Below are 21,403 nucleotides of genomic sequence, written 5' to 3'. Positions count from 1 at the left end.
TGGCCTTCGAGTTCCACCAACCTGCCAGCCTCTGCCTCCCTTTAGCTGAGATTAGAACAAGCATCGCTGATCCTGATTTCTTATGTAGTGTTGGGATCTAAGTTCAGGTCTTTATGCTCACATGCAAGCGTTCTGACTGAGCCATCTTCCCAGCCCAATGTTAGGACATTTTTAAAACCAGAAGGGGTCTGTGAGGCCACTGAGGCAGAATTCAGGGTCAGATGACCAGCCTCCCTGGCTTAAAACAGAGATCCGACTCCATTTGCCCGAAAGATGTAGCTGGAGCCAACCTGCTGATGCTTTCCACTTCCCGTAACGGGTTCAACTGAGATGCTCTAGAAGCCTCCGATGTATTTGCTCTCCATCTCTCTCCGATAAAGTGTCTGAAAGAGTCCTAAAAGAAGGAAAGGTTTGGTTTGTGGTTTGGGAGTTTTCCATCTGCATTTGTCTGGCTCTGTTGCTCGTGTACCTGTGACAAGGCAGAGGAAAGGTGCTTTACCATAAGTCAAAGACAAAGGGTGGGGAGAACACGTACAGGCCAGCTGTAAGGACTCGGGGACCAGATAAAACTTCCAAGGGTGTGTCCCATGGCACTTCTTGCCTCCCTCCCCATAGCCTAGAATATAAACCTATCAGTGGATAATTCATTGATGGTTAGAGCCCTCCTGATCAAATTACTTCCCTAAAACCCCACTAAAGCTGCTGCTGCTGGTGGTGGTCGTGGTGGGTACACTGCCTGCTGCCTTTAATCCCAGCATATGGCCTTGGGAGGCAGAAACAGGTGGATCTCTGAGTTTGAAGCCAGCCTGGTCTACAGAGCATGTTCCAGGACAGCCAGGACCACACAGAGAAACCCCATGTCAAAAGTCAAGCCAGAGAAGCAGACAAAACCCCCACTGGAACACTTTTGCATTGCTTCCAACACAGGAGTCTTTAGGGTAATCCTCCAGGTAATATGGCTTCTCAGATTCTGGGCACCTTGGTCTCCTGGTTGATGGGGAAGGAGACTGCTAGGAAGGCTTGGAAAAGTAAACAAACAAATGAAACCCAACAACAACAAAAATCAGGCCAGGGAAGATGACTTGGTGCTTGCTTCACAAGCAGAGAGGTCGGGAGTCAGGATCTCAAGAACCCACGGAAAGTTGAGCGTCTCGCATCACGTGTGTGTGACCCTAGTATTTGGGGGCTTGAGAGACCGCCTCAGAAAACTAAGATGGGGCGTGATAGAGTCATACAGACATACAGCTCTGCTCTACACACAGACACACGCACACGTACCCATACTTGCTATCAGTAATAGATAAAATGGGCAAGGAAGACATCCAGACACAGTGGATAGCCTCTCCCACTAGGTTTGGGGGAGCCTTTCCCTGCGCTGCTGGCATCTGTCCAGGTCAGGGCATGCCACATGGAAGCCACAGGCAGCATAGACAAGCCAGCCATCCTCCAAACCAGTGCTTCTCAGCCTTTCACAGGATTGCCCAAGACCTTCGGAAAACGCAGATATTTATATTACGATTCATAACAGCAACAAGATTAGTTATTAAATAGTAACGAGAATTATTTTATGCTGGAGGGGCCACCATACCATAAGGAACCATTTTAAAGGGACCCAGCATTAGGAAGGTTGAGAACTCCTGCTCTATAAAGTTCTGGAGATCCTTAGGTGTGAGGTCCGGGCCACCAGGAGCAATCTCAGGCCTTGTGAGCACTGGGTGTCATTTCTCTTCTCCTTCTCCAGTGTAGTTCTTGGCTCTCTGGTGTCAGCTGGTTGGGCTCCAGATGTGGGGAGGGACCAATGTCCCAGAAATGGCATTAAGTCAGGGCAAATGGCTAGCCATACCACTAAGCAAAAGACCCACGGAATCTAGGTGGGTGGCCATGTCCTGGGAAGGAACAAAGATATGGGTAAGTCTTGCATATTTTCCCTAGACTTGAGGTATTAAGCCTGGTCAGGAAATATGGATACTTTGAATAAAGGGTACCTGGCACCCTAACAGTAAAGATGGCGCCTAGGGTAATGTGACCCCACTACATATGCCATAGGCCCTGCCCATAGCATTTTAGCAGCCCAGGGTGCCCCAGGGCCCCTCCACATCCCTGCGGTCTGCTGGGAGGAAGCGGCTGCCCTCCCCCACCGTGACTCTGCGCTTCCTGCCCCAGCAAGGGCAGAGGAAACGTGGTTTTTTTTTTTTCCTTTCTGTTGTTCACACCATAGTTTCCTTGGCGGCGCCCATACACGGGCTCAGCCACTACCCACCCCACTTTTCCATGGAACCAACTCCGGGGCCTGAGGTCCAGGTAAACAGCAAGGGTGGGTGGAGGTTCCAGGGCAAGGGTGGGCTGTTACGTAAGGATGCTGTCGGGGTGTAGGTATGACTTGGGTGCCTGCCGTCCAACGGTGTGTGTGCATCCTGGGACCCATAGTGCCAGAAAGTTTTCAGAAGGTGGTGGCTGCAGAACTGGGCGAAGGTAGCAGGTTGGCCCCGGGCCAAGGCTCTGGGTAGACAGCAGGTGGCTATGAATGGGAGATCAGCAGCCACACTTATAGCCACGCCCCACTTAGGCTCCTCCTCTGCCAGTGTCAGGTCTCTGTGGTCCCAAACACTAGAAAGGTGGGAGCAAAGACTGAAGGTTGGACCGAGAGGCATCGATGAAGTCCTGGGGGGTGACCTGTCCACACCACAGCCCTCTGGTTCTGATCTTCCACTTCCTGTCCTGCTGGACCTATCCTCCTCCTTTCTCCGGCTCCATCACTCCGCCTGTAATCCATCCGTGCTCCAGGACTCTACCCTCCAGAGGGATTCTCCCCTCTCATTCTCTCCAACTCTTTTTGTCAACAGAAGGACCTTGGCTACCTGCAGCAATGGCTGAAGGCCTTTGTGGGTGTCTTCGAGAAGACTATCTCGTTATCCTCCATGGAACCTCGACGGTAAGACTGAATCTGCACAGAGGCCGGGGCTGGGCAGGTAGGCCTGCCCTGGGCACTCAGCAGCTCTCCTTACAGACCAGAGGAGGCGGGTGCGGAAGTGCCTCTGCTGCCCCCAGATGCTCTACATGTGCTCGTGGAACAGCTAGACCAGGACAACCTGGAAGAAGCCCTGCGGTTGCTGAAGCTCTTCATCATTCTCTGCAGGTGGTTTCTCCCTGGTACCTTCTGAGGGTGGGCATGGAACCTGGAACATTAGCATGACTTCTCCCGTTCTTCACCCCCAACCCCAGGAACCTCGAGAATGTAGAGGCTGCTTGGGGCCAGGTACTGGTGACCCGTGTGCTGGCCTTGCTCACTGGATTGATGGCTGAGGTGAGGGGCCTACCTGGATAGGGCAGAGGCAGCTACTGCAGGTATAGCTTGACTAACCCTCCTTCTATCCTCTCTCCCCACACTGCAGCTGAAAGCATCCCCATCATCACAGGAGGGTCATGGCACCCAGCTAGTGGATGTGGCCCTACATGCTCTGCTCCTTTGTGAAGGGCTCTTTGACCCCTACCAGACTTGGCGGCGCCAGCTCAGTGGGTGAGACCCAGCCCTCAGACAGGGTGACCCACAGGAGGCCAGGGGGAGGAAAGGGATGGGATCATTGGTCTAAAGCCTTATGGAACTAGGCTGTGTGCAGGCTGGAGGACATTGACCAGTGACCTGACCAAGAAGCGGTGAGAGTTCAGCTGATGGATCCCAGTGCCAGGCTTCACCCCAACTCTCCCCACCCCCACCCCCAGGGAAGTCATCAGCTCCAAGGAGAAGAGCAAATACAAGTTCCCTCCAGCCGCTCTGCCCTGCGAATTCGGAGCCTTCTTCCAAGGTTAGGCCTCACCCTTACTTCCCCAGGCCCCACCTGGTCCTGCCAGCAAACCTAGTTGCCTAATCCCATTCACCAGACAGGAACTCCTTGGTGGTCTGGCCTGAGACACGGGAACCTCTAAAGCCAAGTAGGAGTTTAGGGATAGAGAAGAGAAAAAAAGGCAGGCCTGGGCAAGGTCATTTTTTTCTTAAGCTGGAATGAGGACTATCTTTCAGTTGGGGTATTGATCTGTCCCCTCAGTTTACCGTCTTCCTGAACTCCTGGATCCTCCCAGGCAATGTTCCTTGTGCAGTCTCTCTGTCCCTAGAGCCTCCACCCAGGCTTTATCCCCCTCAGGCCCCTGTGTGCACCAGTTGTTCACCTGCTTCCTTATTCCTGGAAGACTGAAGCCCAGAAGCCCTTCTGACCGTTGTTCCCCCTGGCCTTATTCATTAACTTGTTCATTCCTCTTCTCTTCTGGGCCCTCCCTCTCCTCTCACAGGAGAGACAGTGGCCAGAACTTGGGCAGGAAGTGGCTGGACAGAGACAAGCAGGGCTGTGGGAAGGCGGGTCCCTTTGGATCATTTAGCAAGTACATGACCCCAGGAAAGGAGAACTGGGGGTGGGGAGTCGGGGTGGCTGGAGCCCTCCCTCCATTTCCTACAGCCTAGGCACCCTTAGAACCATCTAGATTTGTTCTCACCCATTTGTAGGGCCCCTCAGTGGCAGCCTGACACCCTCAGGATTGATGCTCATTCCTCCCCACTGCTGTCCCCATCCCTATTAGATCCCTCCTGTTCCTTACCATGTGACTAAGGCCTGGACCCTTCTGCCCTCTAGGTTCCAGTTCATTGCCTGGCACCTTTCCCAGCTTAGCCGGACAGGGCCACATGTGAAGCTTCTACTACTTACTCCCCAGTGGTGGCCTGGTCCCCAGATCAGAGCACCAGAAACTCCCACTGTGAAAGTGGCCCTAAGGAACAGATTTGCATCTGAGAAGCTAAACCCTGGGTCTCTGTGGGGAAGCAAAGTGGTTGTAGGACACCCTTCCTTTTGGACTTAAGGATCTAGGAAGCTGCCTAGACTCTTGGGGCTGGACCATATATCCCTCAAACAGCACTGTAGCCCCTGATCCCTCTAGCATACAGCCATGGCATTTTGGACCCAAGGCAGGGTGAGGTCTCCTTCCTTACATGGGACTAGGCTCAGCTTCTACCCCATATCCCCATCCTGGGATATCACACCTCTTGTGCAGTCCTTTGAATCATACAACCTTGGTGACATTGCCCTGCCCTGCCTACTACCTAGAGAACCTGCAGGATGCAGAGCGTTTGCCTCCCACGTTGCTGTCGCGGCTTATCCACCTCTTTGGTGCTGTTCTTGCAGGAGGAAAGGTATGTTAGGTAGTGAGCCTGTCGACCAGAGGGCAACCCTTCCAGCACCTTGCTTCTAGATGAGTTTACTGCCATTTTTTCTCACTCACAGGAGAATGGGCAGACAGCCGTGAGTCCTGGCTCTGTGCAAGGACTGCTAGGTGTGATGCAGGGCTGGGGCCGTGGCCCAGCTCAGGACCCCCACAAGGTATCACTGGCTCTGAGGGCACTGGTGGGTGCAGTACATGTCCTGCACGCTAGCCGAACACCACCCCGAGGACCAGAACTCCGCACCCTGCTTGAGGGCTACTTCCACATTCTTAATGCTGACTGGCCAGCTAGTCCAAGTTCTAGCCCTGAAGAGGCCCTTATCACCCTGAGGGTCAGCATGCTTGGTAAGTATGGGCTCCGAGGCCCTTGGGGAGGGGAATGTCCATGTGATGGTGGAAAGGCAATGCTGGGTAAGAGGGGAGGTGGGGTGCCTGCAAAGGAGTCTGACTTTGACTCCTGCACAGATGCTATCCCCATGATGCTGGCATGTGAGGACCGGCCAGTGCTACAAGCCACCTTCCTTAGCAACAATTGCTTTGAACATCTTATTCGCCTCATCCAGAACAGCAAGGTGGGTGGGGCTCCACATGGAGGTTGGAAGGCCTAGAACCCAGGGGGAATCACATGGAAATCCCAGGCTGCTACTGAGCAAACATGGCTGTTGCCTGTGTTCAGTGGGAGGCCCCGGAGTCCGGGCAAGGTGTGTCCCATTGTGTTTTAGCCCTACTCTGCTAGGAGAACTTTGACTAGGATTGTTTCCTGCTGGTGCAGAACCCTGGCAGCTTCCCTGGTCCTGTTCTAACCTCTTCTCATCTCCTTCTCCTCTACTCTGCCCCTCCCCACAGCTGTACCTGCAGGCCCGGGCGCCCCCTGAGGGGGACAGTGACCTGGCTACCTGGTTACTGACTGAGCCCGATGTCCAGAAGGTACCACCCTGGGGCTGAGCAACTCAGGCAGCAGCACCTCCCTTGGCCACCCCTGGGCTCCTTATTTGACCATTTCCTGTACTCGAGAATGGTGGATAAGTAGACCTCTTTGAGGCAGTGAGGGTGACTCCCCATACCCGCTTACCCCACCTTTCAAGGTCCTGTCCTAGAGACACAACAGGAAGTGGTCTTTTGCTTACCTGGTGTTAAAATCGGGTGTTGGGTGTGGCTGGAAGGAACCTTCGAAACTCTTTACCACCTACCCCATCCCCTACTTCTCAGGAGACACAGGTACAGACACTAGTTAGAGGTTTGGTTGTCATCACCTACTGATGCAGGGGTCCCTGAAGGGCCATTTCTTCTGTGGCTCCTGATTCCTACGTTAAGCAGATCTGGCTTCTTAAAACATGCCACATGCCTCACGATCCCAAGGGGCTTAGAAACCGCAGGGTGTCAGTGTGTGGACTATAGTGGCATCTGAGTCCCCCCATCCCCAGAGCCTCTGCTCTCCCTGGCCTTGTTTTCATGAGGTAGTCACATGTTTACTGCCTACTGTGACTTTCTAGGAGCTCACCTGTCCACTTCCAAAGCAGGTAGTGCTAGGTGACTCCCCTGACCCTTGACTTTATTTACAGGCCAGGAAAGGGGAAGGTTGTCTGAGGTCACACTTCAGGGGGACCTGGTAGAGCTGGGAGCAGAGAGCCCATAGGGCTAGACCATGGTTTAGCTTGCTGTCCAGTTCTCAGCCCCTCCCCTCTCAGAATGGCTCATGGGAGTGAGCAGCACAGGCCCTTAGTGCTGCTACGCTGAGCCACAGTGTCCTCCCTGATTCAGGGGACGGGGGACAAGGTAGGATTTAGAGATCTCGAAGGTTCTTCTGGCTCTAATGCCCTGTGATTGATGGCCCCAATACTCCTGAATATCTATCAATCATCGTGGGTGATGGGACACTTGATGGCTTGCTTGCACGTGTGTGTCTAACTTGGGTGGGGTTATGGGGACTAGTACCAGTAAGTCCACCAGAGACCAGGAGGGGTGCAGAGGCAATATGCACCATTGGTCTGTGCCAGAGGTCCTTACCAGCCTGACTTTCTTGCCAGGCTTCTTTGCCTGCCAGTCTTGCCCAACTCTGCCCTGGCCTTGTCTTTCTGAGGCAGCTCATAAGATAACAGCCCTGGAGGACTAGTAACTGTGGCCAGTGCAGTATGATCTATGGCCTGTCAGTGCTCTGAGATGAGACCTCTACGCTGTAGGCCTCAAGGGCTCTGGAATGAACACGAGACGTGAGAGCACTCCAGTTCAGGGCAACACAGCTTGTGTGGCAAGGAGAAGATCTGGCGTTCACAGGGGATCGAGGATCCAGCAGATTGCCCTGGACCTTGGTGTACCTGACCCTGCACCCCTCTTACTGTGAAGTACTGCCTGTTGTGACGCGCTGGCAGCTTCATCTCCCGACTTCCCCTCTATCCCAAGGTGCTTGACCAGGACACTGATGCCATCGCAGTCCACGTGGTCAGAGTGCTGACCTGCGTTATGAGTGGCTCCCCTTCGGCCAAGGTGAGGATGTTGCACTCTGATAGGAGACAGAGGTGTAGGTCATTGTCCTCGTGTTCCCCGGAGAGCATGTGACTGCTGTTGCCGCTGGGGTGTGGTTCCATACATGCTTGGTGGGTGGGGTCATCAGTGTGTCCTAGGAGTTGGGTGTCCTGGGTCAGGGCTATATAGGGAAAGGACACTTGAGAACTGACCATCATCTGTAGCCTCCTGAGATAAATACAGACCACTCCATCCTATGTTGTCTTTGTTCTTTCTGTACTTGTGATCTAAGGCAGAACTAGCGAAGGCGTTTCTCGAGGGGAGGGATCCCGTAGGTGCAAGTTGCCCACAGAAGCCACAGCCTTGCTTTCTTTTCAGGAGGTGTTCAAGGAACGCATTGGCTACCAGCACCTGCAGGAGGTCCTGCAGAGCCATGGGCCCCCCACCCACCGGCTCTTGCAGGAACTACTCAACATGGTGAGGACTGGGCTGGGGGCCTGGGTCCCAAAGGCAGATAGATGGCCTGAGCCAGTTCCCTACCCTGGAGGACAGTTAACTGTGGCCAGTGCAATCTGAGATGTGGCTTAGCCATACCTGTTGGTGCCCTAAGACGAGGCCTCTACACTATGGGCCTCAAGGGCTATCTCTGGGACATACAGTTGGCAGTTTGGCCATACTAGGCTACAAGCCAAAGCATGGAAATTAATAGGGCTGATTACTTGGTTTAGTGATCCTGATCATCCACCTTTGGCAAGGCACCAAGATGGGGTGGCACATGCTGCTTTCCCATACTGTACGCAACAGGAAGTGTCATAGCTGGCAAGGGGCCACAGTTGACCCAGGATTGTCACATTCTTTCCACCTACAGGCAGTGGAGGGTGACCACAGCACACGCCCGCCTCCACCAATCCGCAATGAGCAGCCAGTGCTGGTGCTGATGCAGTGGCTACCGGCATTGCCCACGGCTGAGTTGCGCCTCTTTCTGGCACAACGCCTCTGGTGGCTCTGTGACAGTTGCCCTGCCAGCCGTGCCACCTGTGTGCAAGCAGGCCTGGTGGGCTACCTGTTAGAGACACTTAACACAGGGACAGCCCTGGGGGCCCGCTGCCAGGAGCAGCTGTTAATCTTGCTGCAAGCTCTGGGCCGCGTGTCACTACGGCCCTTGGAGCTGCGTCGCCTGCTACGCCCCCCACCGGGGCTGGACTCAGAATCATGTGGAACTGAATCTCAGAAGGCTCGACATGCAGGTGCCATCATCCGGGCACTATCAGGCATGGCCAGGCACCGGGGTCCTGCACGTGCCCTGCACTACTTTGACCTCACACCCAGCATGGCTGGCATCATGGTGCCACCTGTGCAGCGATGGCCAGGACCCGGCTTCACCTTCCATGCCTGGCTGTGTCTACAATCCACAGAGGCAGCTCCTACCTCAGCTCCCAGCCGGCCCCTTCAGCGAAAACAACTGTACAGGTGGGTAACCGACAAGGGCTGGGGACCCACTGTCACGGTGAGCAGGAAGGGTCAGGCATAACCAGCTCGCTTGCCCCCAGCTTCTTCACCAGCAATGGCTCAGGGTTTGAGGCCTTCTTCACGGCAGCTGGCACCCTGGTGGTAGCCGTGTGCACACGGAAGGAGTACGTGACCATGAGCTTGCCCGAAGTGTCCTTCGCTGATTCTGCCTGGGTGAGTTCCCGTCCTTCTCATGTAGCCCAGTGTGGGATGGGGAACACCGGGAGCCAGTTATGGCTTGAGCCATTGTAGCTTTCCTTATAGCACTGCGTGGCCATTGTGCATGTGCCCGGGCGCCGACCCTTCAGTCAGAATCTGGTTAATGTCTTCAAAGATGGCCATCTGGTCAAGACAGCACCTCTTCGCTTCCCTTCCCTTGGTGAGGTATGCCAGGTGGGATTTGGGAAGCCATGGTTCAGTTGGCAAGGCTTGGACCAGTGTGACCTGGGAACCCTGTGTGTCTTCAGCCTGTACTGAAGTACATAGTTTTGGGAGTCATCATGAGCTGAATATAGGTGGGATCCCAGGCTTTGCCGGGACCTGACCGGTCTCCCAATCCTGACCCTGCAGCCTTTCTCCTCCTGCTGTATTGGTTCTGCTGGGCACCGTACAACGACGACCACCACAGGGCTCCCCACATCATCAGTCTCCACTGCCTCGTCTCACACTCACCCCTCCCTCACCCGCTCCCAGTCAGTCCCAGCCTCCACAGGCCTGGGCTGGGGGCCTGGGCTGGGGACCCCTCTGCAGGAGGGCAGCGTTAGCTCCACCCTTGCAGGCACCCAGGACACTCGCTGGGGAAGCCCCACATCTCTGGAGGGCGAGCTGGGGGCTGTGGCCATCTTCCATGAGGCCCTGCAAGCATCTGCTCTACGGATCCTGTGCGCCCTGGGTGTGTAGCACCTGCTGCCTGTCATCCCTCCTCCCACCCCATTGTCCCAATTCCAGGGCATCAGATTAGCAAAGTGGTCAGGGGTACCCAGGGAAGATGGCAGCTCCTGAATCCTGTCCTCTGGGCAGGCAGGGGAGGAGGCGAGTTATGGAGAGGGTCTGGCCAGAGGACCTAAGGTCTAAAGGTTCAGTCTTTTCTCTCCAGGACCCAATGAGCCAGCACCCTTCAAGCCTGAGGGTGAACTGCACGAGCTTGGCGCCAAGTTGCTCCTCCATTATTCACCACAGGTATTTAGGGATTGGGGACAGTCGGTGCCTTCTAGCTCTGCCTTCTGGCTCCCACTTTCAACCTGTTACTCCTTTCTCTGTTCCTCCAGGCCTGTAAGAACAATATCTGTCTGGACCTGTCCCCTGGCCATAGTCTGGATGGCCGCCTGACAGGACATAGGGTGGAGACATGGGATGTGAAGGTACGTGCGTATGTGTGTATAGTGTACACAGGGTGAGTAGAAAGCAGTGTTGGGCGCTGGCAGGGTTTGGGAAACCAGTTCAAGAGATCCTTACTTCGAGTCTAGGCTTAAGGCAAGATGCTGGTTGGGAACTGACCTCTCATCACTGGCCCCTCCTCCCAGGATGTGGTGAACTGTGTAGGGGGCATGGGTGCCCTGTTACCCTTGCTGGAGCGCGTGGCTATGCAGCCCCAGGAGGCCGAGGCAGGTCCAAGTGAAACACATGACCTTGTAGGACCTGAACTGACCTCAGGCCATAACACTCAGGGCCTGCTTCTCCCCCTGGGCAAGTCTTCAGGTGAGTGTCCTTTACATCTGGGTTTTGGGGAGAAAGTCTTGGTATGGTGATGGGGATTGTGCTTGAGGTAGTGGCTTCCGGCACACTCTTGACCAACCTCTGCCCTCTTCCTGGTGGCCGGCAGAGGAACGGATGGAGAGGAATGCAGTAGCTGCCTTTCTCCTGATGCTTCGGAACTTCCTGCAGGGCCACGCCGTGAATCAGGAAAGTCTGGTGCAGTGCCAGGGGCCTGCCATCATAGGGGCTCTCCTGCGCAAGGTGAGGCATGGTGAGCAGGTGGAGGAGAGACAGGGCAGGACCTTCTGGTATCTGAGCGGGGCCTGAGTGGGCAGGTTTGGTTGTGAGGATATGGGCAGGGAGGTAGGTCAGGCGGCTGTGGTAGGAGAAGCTGGGCCTGGAGGTGGTATTTCCGAGATGGCAGTGGCCCTGAAAGGCTGCGATCAAGGATGATTATTCACGCCTGCTGCTGGGAAAACTGGAAACTGGGTGGCTGGGACAGAACCTGACATCTCAGCCAGCTCCTTTCCCCTCAGGTCCCCAGTTGGGCCATGGATATGAATGTGCTCATGTCTGCCCAGCTGCTGATGGAGCAGGTGGCTGCTGATAGCAGTGGGCCCCTCCTCTACCTGCTCTACCAGCATTTGCTCTTCAACTTTCATCTCTGGACCCTCAGTGACTTCGCTGTGCGCCTGGGTAGGTGAGGGGCTTGGGAAAGAGGCCTGGGTTCAGGGCAGGCAGGGCGAGAAGCCACAGCCTTGCTCTATAACCTGGGAGGATTCAGAGGGCCGAGCTCTGCTCTGGATGGTGTGAAGAAGCTTTCTGCTGATGTCCACTCAGGTCATATCCAGTACATGTCTAGCATAGTCCGTGAGCACAGACAAAAACTTCGGAAGAAGTATGGAGTTCAGTTCATCCTTGATGCTCTGCGCACACACTACAGGTTAGGCTGGTGGGACCAGGCGGATGTTGGAGGTCCGGCACAGCAGAGATTGGTACAGGCACAGGATGGCATGCTGCCCCAGCTTACCTGTCTGTTTTCCCAATCTTGCCTCTTGGGACCCACTGGCTGTGCTTGTTGGACCTGCTAGCCCACAGCGGGAGCGCCCCCTTGTGGCAGATGATCTGCGTACAGTACAGACTTCCCTTTTTGGTCTGGTGCGTGAGTTCCTGATTCGGAACTTCTCGATGGATGACATGCAGGTTGTATTGAGCTTTCTGGCAGCCACCAGTGACGATGACCAGGTAGGGAGGATGACGCTTGGGTTAGAGGTGTACAGGCCAGTTGGGGAACCCATCCTATAATGACATTCTGTATATCTTCAGGTGGTGGGTACACTGGACCTGTTGCTGGCCCTGCTTCAGGGTTCTCCAACACAAGAGCCCTTGGCCATCTTCCTGTTGGAGCCAGGGAACCTTGAGGTGCTGCTCACACTGCTGGTGCGGCCAAAGTCAACGCCCCTTTTGACTGACAGGGTCTGCAAGGTATACCCAGCCCCCTCCTGACCTTTTAATCCCGTTTACTGAGGCTGCTGGCTAGAAGTTAAGGAAACGTTAAAGCCATTTTCACGTGCCTTTTCTGGAGCCACACATCTGTGCAGTGACCTCCCCTATGCTGAGTCCTCTGCAATGACAGCCCCTTGGTCTCCTCCACACAGATCTTGCGAAGACTGCAGCAGAATGAACGCTTACCTGAACGGAGTCGCCAGAGGCTCCGGCTGCGCGACTGTGGTCTCCAGGGTCTTGTTGCCAGCTTGCCAGAAGGGACCATCTCTCCCCAGCTCTGCCAGGGCCTTTATAAGCTGTTCATAGGGACAGGTATGACCTGGTTGGGACCGAGAAGCAGATCAGATGGAGGAGAGGATGCATCTTAGTGGTAAAATGCTTGTCTAGCATGCATAAGACCTTGGGTTCAATCCCCAACACAGAAAAAAACAAAAACAGAAAGCAAAAACCCCCACAAAAGACAGATGCAGCAGAGGGGGCAGCAGCGTCTGTCAGGATAAGGCTGGTGGGAAGAGGAGTATTCACATGGGGACAGGATTGAGATAGTCCCCTGTACTGTGTCAGTTCCTCAGGTTGTGTCCCCAGACTATCTGAATCTCTCAGACTTGTTGGCTGTCGTGCAGCTGTCCCTCCAGGCTGACCTCAGCGTCCGCCTAGACATCTGTCGTCAGGTAAGAGGAGAGTGTGGGGAGATGAAAGGATGGCTTCTGCTCTGAAGCTCCTTTTGCCTGTTCGGGGTGGGGTACCTTTGTAGGCTCCCACTGTTAAGACCTTGGGATGAGGACCTAGGGAAGCAGTCAGATGACCTGTTATTTGCTATACCCTGGTTTGGCAGCTCTTTTACCTCATCTACGGACAGCCAGATGTAGTTCGGCTGCTGGCTCGACAAGCTGGTTGGCAGGATGTGCTGACCCGGCTGTATGTCCTCGAGGCTGCTACAGACAGTGGTCCCCCACGCTTTCTCCCAGAGATGCCGACCTCCTCAGAGCTGGCCCTATCTCCACCGCCCACTGAGTTGCCTGCTGAATCATCTGACGTCTTCTTGCCTTCAGAGTCCCCTTCCCCTGACCCAGATGCCTTTTACCATGCCCTTTCCCCGTTCAGTACACCCTTTGACCTGGGTTTGGAACGGGCCAGCGTTGGCTCAGGCAATACCACTGGTGGTTGCAGCAGCAATGGCACTATTACTCCAGCCAGCCAGCCTGGCACACCCTCCCCTCTGGATGGGCCACGGCCCTTTCCTACTGCCCACGGCCGCCACAGCTCCAGTCTCTCCAACGTGCTAGAGGATGGCAGCCTGCTAGAACCCACCATCAGTGGGGACGATAGCTCCAACACGAGCAACCCCCAGGTGAGGTGGCCACCTTCTGACGTTGCACTGTGGCCTCTCATGGCCTCTCATGATTCCTGCTAGTGGGTAGACGAGGGGTACTGAGCAGGGATCCCCTCACTTCCCAGCCCACAGCCCACACCACCTTCCTGTCCCCCACAGCAAACTTCTGAGGAGGAACTGTGCAACTTACTCACCAACGTGCTCTTCTCAGTGACGTGGCGGGGTGTGGAGGGCAGTGACGAGTCCGCCTGGCGGGAGCGTGGCCAGGTCTTCTCGGTGCTTACCCAGCTGGGGGCCTCAGCCACACTTGTCCGACCACCAGACTGCATCAAGCGCAGGTAAAGGGGGGATGCTTCAGGAGGTGATGGGTCTCTGGGGGGCTGAGGAGCCAGTAAATTGCAAGGTACAGGTACTGAGTCCCTCTCTTGGCCAGCCTCCTAGAGATGATGTTAGAGTCAGCCCTGACCGACATCAAGGAGGCTCCCCCAGGAGGCCTGGCCAACCTTTCCCAGCAGGCACTGTGGCTGCTCCGTTTACTGCAGGATTTCCTGTGTGCTGAGGGCCACGGTAACCAGGAGCTGTGGAGTGAGAAGGTATGACTATTCAGAGGGGTGGGAGCCACAAGCATTATGTGTCTTTATAATCTGAGGGTCTCTAGTCTAGAAGATGGGAGAGTACACAGGGCAGTCTTGGATGCATCAGCATTGGTATCTACAAGCTTGTCTAGTCAGGCCAAGGGTTAGGTGGGTGATGGCATTGGAGTTGGGCTGGGTGTGTGCACCTTACAGAAAGGGCAGTGACCTTGATCGGGCTTACTAACCTTACTTAGCCCCCAGCACAAACTTTACCTTGTTTTCTTCCCATGTATCCCTGGGTTGCATGGTACCATGCTGGAAATATATTCTGTGTGGCAGCTCTTTGAAGGTGTGTGCAACCTGCTCGATCGCCTGGGCGCCTGGCCACATCTGGCCAATAGCACGGCAGATCTCCGGGAGATGGCACAGATCGGCCTACGTCTCGTGCTCGGCTACATCCTATTGGAAGACCCACAGGTGAGCAAGCCTGCAGGTGGGCAGCGGAGGTGGAGGTCTAGCAGTTGGCACCACCCTCATTGCCTTCCACCTCCAGCTGCATGCCCAGGCCTATGTGAAGCTGCATACGCTGCTGCAGACCGCAGTGCCAACCCGCCGGGAGGAGGCGTGCTACGTGCTCTCTAAGCTGGAGGCAGCACTCAGCCGGGCGCTGAACACCTCTGCCTCGGAGACCGAGCATGCATCCACAGCTTTGGCAGCCTCCGAGCGCTGTTCCTGGTTGGTGCCACTCGTCCGCACGCTGCTGGACCGTGCTTATGAGCCCCTGGGACTGCAGTGGGGGCTGCCCTCCTTACCACCCACCAATGGGAGCCCCACCTTCTTCGAGGACTTCCAGGCTTTTTGTGCCACACCCGAATGGCGCCACTTCATCGACAAGCAGGTGCCTGGAGGAGGTGGGGATGGAGGAAGATTAACAGGGCCAGGGCACACCTCGAGCACTGACTCTCCCTGCCAATCCTCCAGGTCCAGCCAACCATGTCCAAGTTTGAAATGGACACATACGCTAAGAGCCATGACCTCATGTCAGGCTTCTGGAATGCCTGCTATGACACACTCATGAGCAGTGGGCAGCGGCATCAGCGGGACCGTGTCCAGAGTCGGCGGGCCTTCCAGGTGTACTACCTCACCTACGTGACTGGAGACAGCTAATAGGGCAGGGTGGAGAACGGGTTGGAGAAACAGCAGCCAGTGGGATTGACCTGTTCCTCCCGCCACAGGAGCTGGTCCTAGACCCTGCCCAGCGCAGGGCCCGCCTGGAGGGACTGCGTTATGCATCCATACTGAAGCAGCAGGCAGCACAGCATTCGACGGCCCTGCTCCACTGGGGGGCACTGTGGCGCCAGCTTTCTAGCCCCTGTGGGGCCTGGGCTCTAAGGTGGGCTGAGCTTGGTAGAAAAGGAACCCCAACCCTGTGTGCTAGATTGCCTTTGGCTCTCTGCTCAAGGTCTTGAAAATAATGCAACATGAATAAAACAAGAGTCCTAGCTGGGCTGTGGTGGTCCACCCCTTTCATTCCCAGCACTTAAGAGACAGAAGCAGGCTGATCTCTTTGAGTTCTAGCCCAGCCTAGTCTACAGGGCAAGTTCTAGGGCATCCAAGGCCACACAGAAACCCTGTCTCAAAATACCAGAAACTAAACAAACAAACAACAAAAAAAAAAAAAAAAAAAAAACAAAAAAAAACAGTAGTCTTTTTTTAAAAAAGATTTATTTATTCTATATAAGTTTACTATAGCTGGTTTTAGACACACCAGAAGAGGGCATCATTACATTACATCTCATTACAGATGGTTGTGGCCACCATGTGGTTGCTGGGTTTTAAACTCAGGACCTCTGGAAGAGCAGTTAGTGCTCTTAACCACTGAGCCATCTCTCCAGCTCCCAAAATAGCAGTCTTAAAGTGGGGGTTCTGCAACATTTTGCTGGCCTATGACAATTCTTGGTGATATCTGCAGGGTCCCTCCAACCCCCCACTGGAAGCTGTCCAGTGCAGAGACATACTCACGTATGCGACTAAAACTGGTACCCAATCATCACTTTGATCCTCACCTGGAAGCTAGTGCCCTTCGAGACAATCTTGGTAAGTGTGTTGTTCTTGGTTCACTCAACTGATATTTCCCATCATGCTTTGCTCTAATTAAGTCCCATTGGCCTCTTACAGGTGAAGCTCCCATGACACCCACTGAGGAGGCCTCCCTGCCTCTGGCAGTGACCAAAGAGGCCAAAATCAGTGCCCCTCCAGAGGAGCTGCTTGAAGACCAGTTAGGGAAGGAGGACCTGGCTGTGCTAGAGATCCTGTGAGTGGGTGGGCTAGGGCTGCCAAGGGGGTGTATGCCTTCTGTGTGGCTGAATCTGTGTGGCTGAATCTGAGTCTGTGTCTTTCACTGGCCAGTTTGAGTGCCCTGAAGGGACTCTCCAACCCCAGATTTGGGAGTTATTTAAAAGGGTGGGTGGGTGGTCTTTAGTAGCTAAGCATCAGTGAGCAACACTCAGAAAAAACGAGACCGGCTGGGGTGTGAGGAGAAGCAGGGCAGAGGGAGGGGTGAGCCAACAAGCAGCCAGAAGGACTTCTAAGTTAAGCTAGGGCACGGGGTCAGACCACTAGGCCCTGGGCAACCCCTCTCCAGGGGTGTGAACATGTGACCTCATGACTCACTGGCCCCTGGAGCTTGTCAAGAAGGAATGCCAGCATCCCTAGCTGAAGTATTTGCTGCCCCCAGGATGGAGGCAGCCGAGCTAGACAAGCAGCATGAGAAGCTTGTGCTGTCAGCTGAGTGCCAGCTCGTCACGGTGGTGGCTGTGGTCCCAGGACTCTTAGAGGTCACCACGCAGCACATATATTTCTATGATGGCAGCACGGAACGTGTGGAAACTGAGGAAGGTATGTTCTGATGGAGCTGTTCAAGGGGGTGACAGAATGACCAACGTCTAGGCTGGGGTGGAGCCAGCGACTCCTTATACCTACTCTTGGTTGCTCGGTAGGCATTGGCTATGACTTCCGGCGCCCCTTGGCCCAGCTGCGTGAGGTCTACCTGCGGCGGTTCAACCTGCGACGTTCAGCACTTGAGCTCTTTTTCATTGATCAGTCCAACTACTTCCTTAACTTCCCACACAAGGTGGCCGGGTCCTCTGCTTCATCTCCTTGCCAGGCTCCCAGGCCCCAGCTCTACCCGATCCCTCCCCACACCCAGGTACGGAACCAGGTGTACTCGTGTCTTTTGCGCCTGCGCCCACCCACCCAGGGCTACCTAAGCAGCCACTCCCCCCAGGAGATGCTTCGTGCCTCAGGACTTACCCAGGTAAGAATCCTAGATTAAGTCTGTGGTGACTTTGTAAATAGGGGGCTTTGGGCATCTTCGGTGCTCACCCTTTGCTATTCTGCCCTCTAGAAATGGGTACAGCGAGAGATATCCAACTTTGAGTACCTGATGCAACTCAACACAATTGCAGGACGCACCTATAATGACCTGTCTCAGTACCCTGTGGTGAGGGCTCCGCTCTGTCACCTATCCCCACCCCAAGCCCCACTCTGTCAGTGCCAGCTAATGGGTCAGGCCTGAGCCTACTCCCTGAATAGTTGCCTGTGGCTAAGATCTGGTCTCTAGTCCTTTGCCGCCTCCTTACTCCCTTGCTCTCTTCGCTTCCTGCTGTGGCCTGGCCTCCCTGGAAGGAGTGTCTATTAGACTACCTGTGCTCCTGTAGCCCTTCCAAGTAGTATTGTGAGCAGGCTCTGCCCATCTTCCTGAGTATTGAGGGCAGGGCAGGGTGGGCTAGCAGGCCATCAGGGTCTTACACAGCTCCTTTCCTGGGTGGGCGGCCAGTTCCCCTGGGTCTTGCAGGACTACGTGTCCCCAGTCTTGGACCTCAGCAACCCAGCTGTCTTCCGGGACCTGTCCAAACCCATCGGTGTGGTGAATCCCAAGCATGCCCAGCTCGTGAGGGAGAAGTGAGCATGCGGGCAGGGCAGGGCACCGTGGGCTGGGGATGGATGGGCGAAGGTCTCCTGCTGACTTGTGTTGCCTGTGGCTTCAGATATGAGAGCTTTGAGGACCCAGCAGGCACAATCAACAAGTTCCACTATGGCACGCACTATTCCAATGCAGCGGGCGTGATGCACTACCTCATCCGAGTAGAACCCTTCACCTCCCTGCATGTCCAGCTTCAGAGCGGCCGGTGAGCCCAGGGGTGATGAAGGGTGAGTGGGAGGGTGGGGAGAAGGGCACACGGTATCTATCATGTGTCTCTCCACCAGCTTCGACTGCTCTGACCGGCAATTCCACTCGGTGGCAGCAGCTTGGCAGGCACGCCTGGAGAGCCCTGCTGATGTGAAAGAGCTCATCCCAGAGTTTTTCTACTTTCCTGACTTCCTGGAGAACCAGAACGGTAGCATTCGAGGCGCCGGGGCGTGGGCATGAGTGCAGACAGGGGTGTCCAGGGATGGTGAAGAATACGCTGGCCCACTGCTAACTTTCTCCTCTGCTAGGCTTTGACCTGGGCTGCCTCCAGCTGACCAACGAGAAGGTGGATGATGTGGTGCTGCCACCATGGGCCAGCTGTCCTGAGGATTTCATCCAGAAGCACCGCCGGGCTCTGGTGAGGAGGTGACCGCACACAGACAGACAGGGTTGAGAGTTGTGGTAGGATTCTGTCCCTGAATTAATTGCCACTTCCTACGTGCAGGAGTCAGAGTACGTGTCCACCCACCTGCATGAGTGGATCGACCTTATCTTTGGCTATAAGCAGCGGGGTCCAGCGGCTGAGGAGGCCCTCAATGTCTTCTACTACTGCACTTATGAAGGTAGGCAATGAGATGGGGCTAGGGCACAGATGGTGACAGGACAAAGAAAGGACAATGAAGGAGTTTTAACCGTTTGACTTCCTCTCAGGGGCGGTTGACCTGGACCACGTGGCAGATGAACGGGAACGGAAGGCTCTGGAAGGCATCATCAGCAACTTCGGGCAGACTCCTTGTCAGCTGCTGAAGGTAAGAACGGCTTGGGATACAGTGGTGAAGGACGCTGCTGTCATGGAGCTGACCAGCTCTTGTCCACAGGAGCCACATCCACCCCGGCTCTCAGCCGAGGAAGCAGCCATTCGCCTTGCTCGGCTAGACGCTAACTCACCTAGCATCTTCCAGAATCTGGACCAGCTCAAGGCTTTTTTTGCTGAGGTGAGAAGTGGGCAGGAACGTGGCTTCTTGTGTAAGATGGGTTTAGCCACACTGTTCTTACCCATCTGCGGGCAGATAGGAGTACTGACTGATGTAAAGACATCTTGGAGACATACGGGTAGAAGGGCCAGGACTTCCCCAGTGTGGTTAGGATGGAGGAAGTCTGGTCTTGGCTCCCTTCCTGCATCTTCACACATGCTCCCCTTTTCTCCTGTCTCTGGGCTGAGGCCAAGGAGTAATGGGATGAGAGAACCAAGGCTGAGACCAAGCTTGACCCTAGGGTCTTCCCAGCTTCTCCCTCTTTCTGGGATGCTCTTGTACATGGCCACTGCTGCCATGTCTGCCTCTCTATGACACACACTGTGTCCCTGGGGTCAAGGGTCAAAAAGGGTACCTACTGAGAAGACTGTCTGCTTGGGGCATCTGCTGTCCCTCAGTCAGCCTTTTGCATTTCTCCACAGGTTGTCAGTGAGGGTGTACCTCTGGTGTTAGCTCTGGTACCCCACCGGCAGTCACACTCCTTTATCAGCCAGAGCTCCTCAGACATGTTGGTAAGTACACAGGGCAGGTTCCCCTTAGCTTTGTCCCTTCTGCCTCCCTCCGCCCCAGACTACCATAGCATATTCTCACCCACAGGTGACCGTAAGTGCCAGTGGGCTGCTGGGCACTCACAGCTGGTTGCCCTATGACCGCAACATCAATAACTACTTCAGCTTCAGCAAAGATCCCACCATGGGGAGCCCCAAGTAAGGCAGGGCTGCAGGCAGGGGTGCGCTACGAATATCCTGCGCCATCTCCCCATTTAAACAGAATGCAGGCCAGCTGCAGAGGAAGGGTGTGGCTAAGATCCCCACTAGCCTAGATCTCTCTCGTCCCTGTGGCCCAGCCTCATCTACTGTCTTCTCCTTGGTTTAGGGTACAAAAACTACTGAGTGGGCCATGGGTACCAGGCAGTGGTGTGAGTGGACAAGCATTAGCAGTGGCTCCCGACGGGAAGCTGCTCTTCAGCGGTGGCCACTGGGATGGCAGCCTACGAGTGACCTCTCTACCTCACGGCAGGCTGCTGAATCAGCTAAGCCGACACCTTGGTAAAAGCAGCTCTGGGGCCCGGGAGAATGAGATGGGCAGATGTGGAATGGGGTTCCGAGTTGGGTCTGGGAGGGTGCGACAACCGTGTGTCCTCCCCTTCCAATGCAGATGTAGTGACCTGCCTCGCACTGGACACCTGTGGCATCTACCTCATCTCCGGCTCCCGGGATACCACATGCATGGTGTGGCGTCTTCTGCACCAGGTGTGTATGGTGGGCAGACATGTGAGGTCCCTGTCTCCCAGACCCGAAGTCCATCTGCCCCTCGGGGAGCCTTCAGAACTGCCCCCTGTCACTCCCTTTCCCCTTTATACCGTGAGCAAGTCTTGGGGTCCACTACCTTCCAACCCCTCTGGCTTGCATAAAATCTTCACTTGCCCAAGTCTGAAGCTAGACGTGGCTTCCCACAGAGTGGTCTGTCGGCAGGGCTGGCACCAAAGCCTGTACAGGTCTTATACGGACATGAGGCTGCAGTGAGCTGTGTGGCCATCAACACTGAACTTGACATGGCAGTGTCTGGATCTGAGGTGTGTGTACACATGCCCTGGGGAGGTGGAGTCTACCAGGCACTGTCTCCAGAGCCCCCAGTTCTCTGCTCAGCACCCTAACCTGCCTTTCTATAGGACGGAACTGTCATCATACATACCGTACGCCGAGGCCAGTTTGTGGCAGCATTAAGGCCTCCAGGTGCCACCATGCCTGGACCTGTATCACACTTAGCACTGGGGTCTGAAGGCCAGATTGTTGTACAGAGCTCTGCTTGTGAACGTCCTGGGGCTCAGGTATGGGGACAGGGTACCTGACAGACATTGGGGTAGCTGGAACGGTGAGGTGGTTGCTGA

General features: G+C 55.2%; 1 protein-coding gene across 2 annotated transcripts in view; it reads left to right on the top strand.

Annotated features, from left to right (window-relative positions):
* The window catches only part of NBEAL2 (neurobeachin like 2), a 29,153-nt gene that overhangs the window by 6,684 nt on the left and 1,066 nt on the right, over positions 1 to 21,403 (top strand). Inside the window, exons 2-51 of one of the 2 annotated variants that reach the window (XM_080934766.1) lie at positions 2,844 to 2,932; positions 3,008 to 3,136; positions 3,223 to 3,304; positions 3,393 to 3,517; positions 3,721 to 3,803; positions 5,091 to 5,176; positions 5,268 to 5,550; positions 5,671 to 5,777; positions 6,052 to 6,132; positions 7,606 to 7,689; positions 8,047 to 8,145; positions 8,537 to 9,138; positions 9,219 to 9,351; positions 9,442 to 9,561; positions 9,748 to 10,069; positions 10,274 to 10,356; positions 10,446 to 10,538; positions 10,701 to 10,875; positions 11,000 to 11,133; positions 11,409 to 11,568; positions 11,713 to 11,815; positions 11,964 to 12,117; positions 12,199 to 12,357; positions 12,531 to 12,690; positions 12,943 to 13,049; positions 13,214 to 13,729; positions 13,871 to 14,049; positions 14,145 to 14,304; positions 14,626 to 14,763; positions 14,840 to 15,184; positions 15,268 to 15,417; positions 15,522 to 15,679; positions 16,259 to 16,383; positions 16,465 to 16,600; positions 17,024 to 17,184; positions 17,286 to 17,602; positions 17,693 to 17,788; positions 18,125 to 18,249; positions 18,336 to 18,476; positions 18,556 to 18,686; positions 18,787 to 18,896; positions 18,984 to 19,101; positions 19,190 to 19,287; positions 19,357 to 19,473; positions 19,935 to 20,024; positions 20,110 to 20,219; positions 20,389 to 20,561; positions 20,671 to 20,765; positions 20,972 to 21,088; positions 21,185 to 21,343. In XM_080934766.1, the coding sequence (XP_080790892.1) occupies positions 2,844 to 2,932; positions 3,008 to 3,136; positions 3,223 to 3,304; positions 3,393 to 3,517; positions 3,721 to 3,803; positions 5,091 to 5,176; positions 5,268 to 5,550; positions 5,671 to 5,777; positions 6,052 to 6,132; positions 7,606 to 7,689; positions 8,047 to 8,145; positions 8,537 to 9,138; positions 9,219 to 9,351; positions 9,442 to 9,561; positions 9,748 to 10,069; positions 10,274 to 10,356; positions 10,446 to 10,538; positions 10,701 to 10,875; positions 11,000 to 11,133; positions 11,409 to 11,568; positions 11,713 to 11,815; positions 11,964 to 12,117; positions 12,199 to 12,357; positions 12,531 to 12,690; positions 12,943 to 13,049; positions 13,214 to 13,729; positions 13,871 to 14,049; positions 14,145 to 14,304; positions 14,626 to 14,763; positions 14,840 to 15,184; positions 15,268 to 15,417; positions 15,522 to 15,679; positions 16,259 to 16,383; positions 16,465 to 16,600; positions 17,024 to 17,184; positions 17,286 to 17,602; positions 17,693 to 17,788; positions 18,125 to 18,249; positions 18,336 to 18,476; positions 18,556 to 18,686; positions 18,787 to 18,896; positions 18,984 to 19,101; positions 19,190 to 19,287; positions 19,357 to 19,473; positions 19,935 to 20,024; positions 20,110 to 20,219; positions 20,389 to 20,561; positions 20,671 to 20,765; positions 20,972 to 21,088; positions 21,185 to 21,343 (7,818 nt within the window). The remainder of the gene's footprint in view (positions 1 to 2,843; positions 2,933 to 3,007; positions 3,137 to 3,222; positions 3,305 to 3,392; positions 3,518 to 3,720; positions 3,804 to 5,090; positions 5,177 to 5,267; positions 5,551 to 5,670; positions 5,778 to 6,051; positions 6,133 to 7,605; positions 7,690 to 8,046; positions 8,146 to 8,536; positions 9,139 to 9,218; positions 9,352 to 9,441; positions 9,562 to 9,747; positions 10,070 to 10,273; positions 10,357 to 10,445; positions 10,539 to 10,700; positions 10,876 to 10,999; positions 11,134 to 11,408; positions 11,569 to 11,712; positions 11,816 to 11,963; positions 12,118 to 12,198; positions 12,358 to 12,530; positions 12,691 to 12,942; positions 13,050 to 13,213; positions 13,730 to 13,870; positions 14,050 to 14,144; positions 14,305 to 14,625; positions 14,764 to 14,839; positions 15,185 to 15,267; positions 15,418 to 15,521; positions 15,680 to 16,258; positions 16,384 to 16,464; positions 16,601 to 17,023; positions 17,185 to 17,285; positions 17,603 to 17,692; positions 17,789 to 18,124; positions 18,250 to 18,335; positions 18,477 to 18,555; positions 18,687 to 18,786; positions 18,897 to 18,983; positions 19,102 to 19,189; positions 19,288 to 19,356; positions 19,474 to 19,934; positions 20,025 to 20,109; positions 20,220 to 20,388; positions 20,562 to 20,670; positions 20,766 to 20,971; positions 21,089 to 21,184; positions 21,344 to 21,403) is intronic. The other variant, XM_080934767.1, reaches the window with a different exon arrangement.

This window comes from Micromys minutus (assembly GCF_963924665.1).
Source record: "Micromys minutus genome assembly, chromosome: 21".
Classification (NCBI taxonomy): Eukaryota; Metazoa; Chordata; class Mammalia; order Rodentia; family Muridae; genus Micromys; species Micromys minutus.
This window is presented reverse-complemented; position numbering and strand designations above follow the sequence as displayed.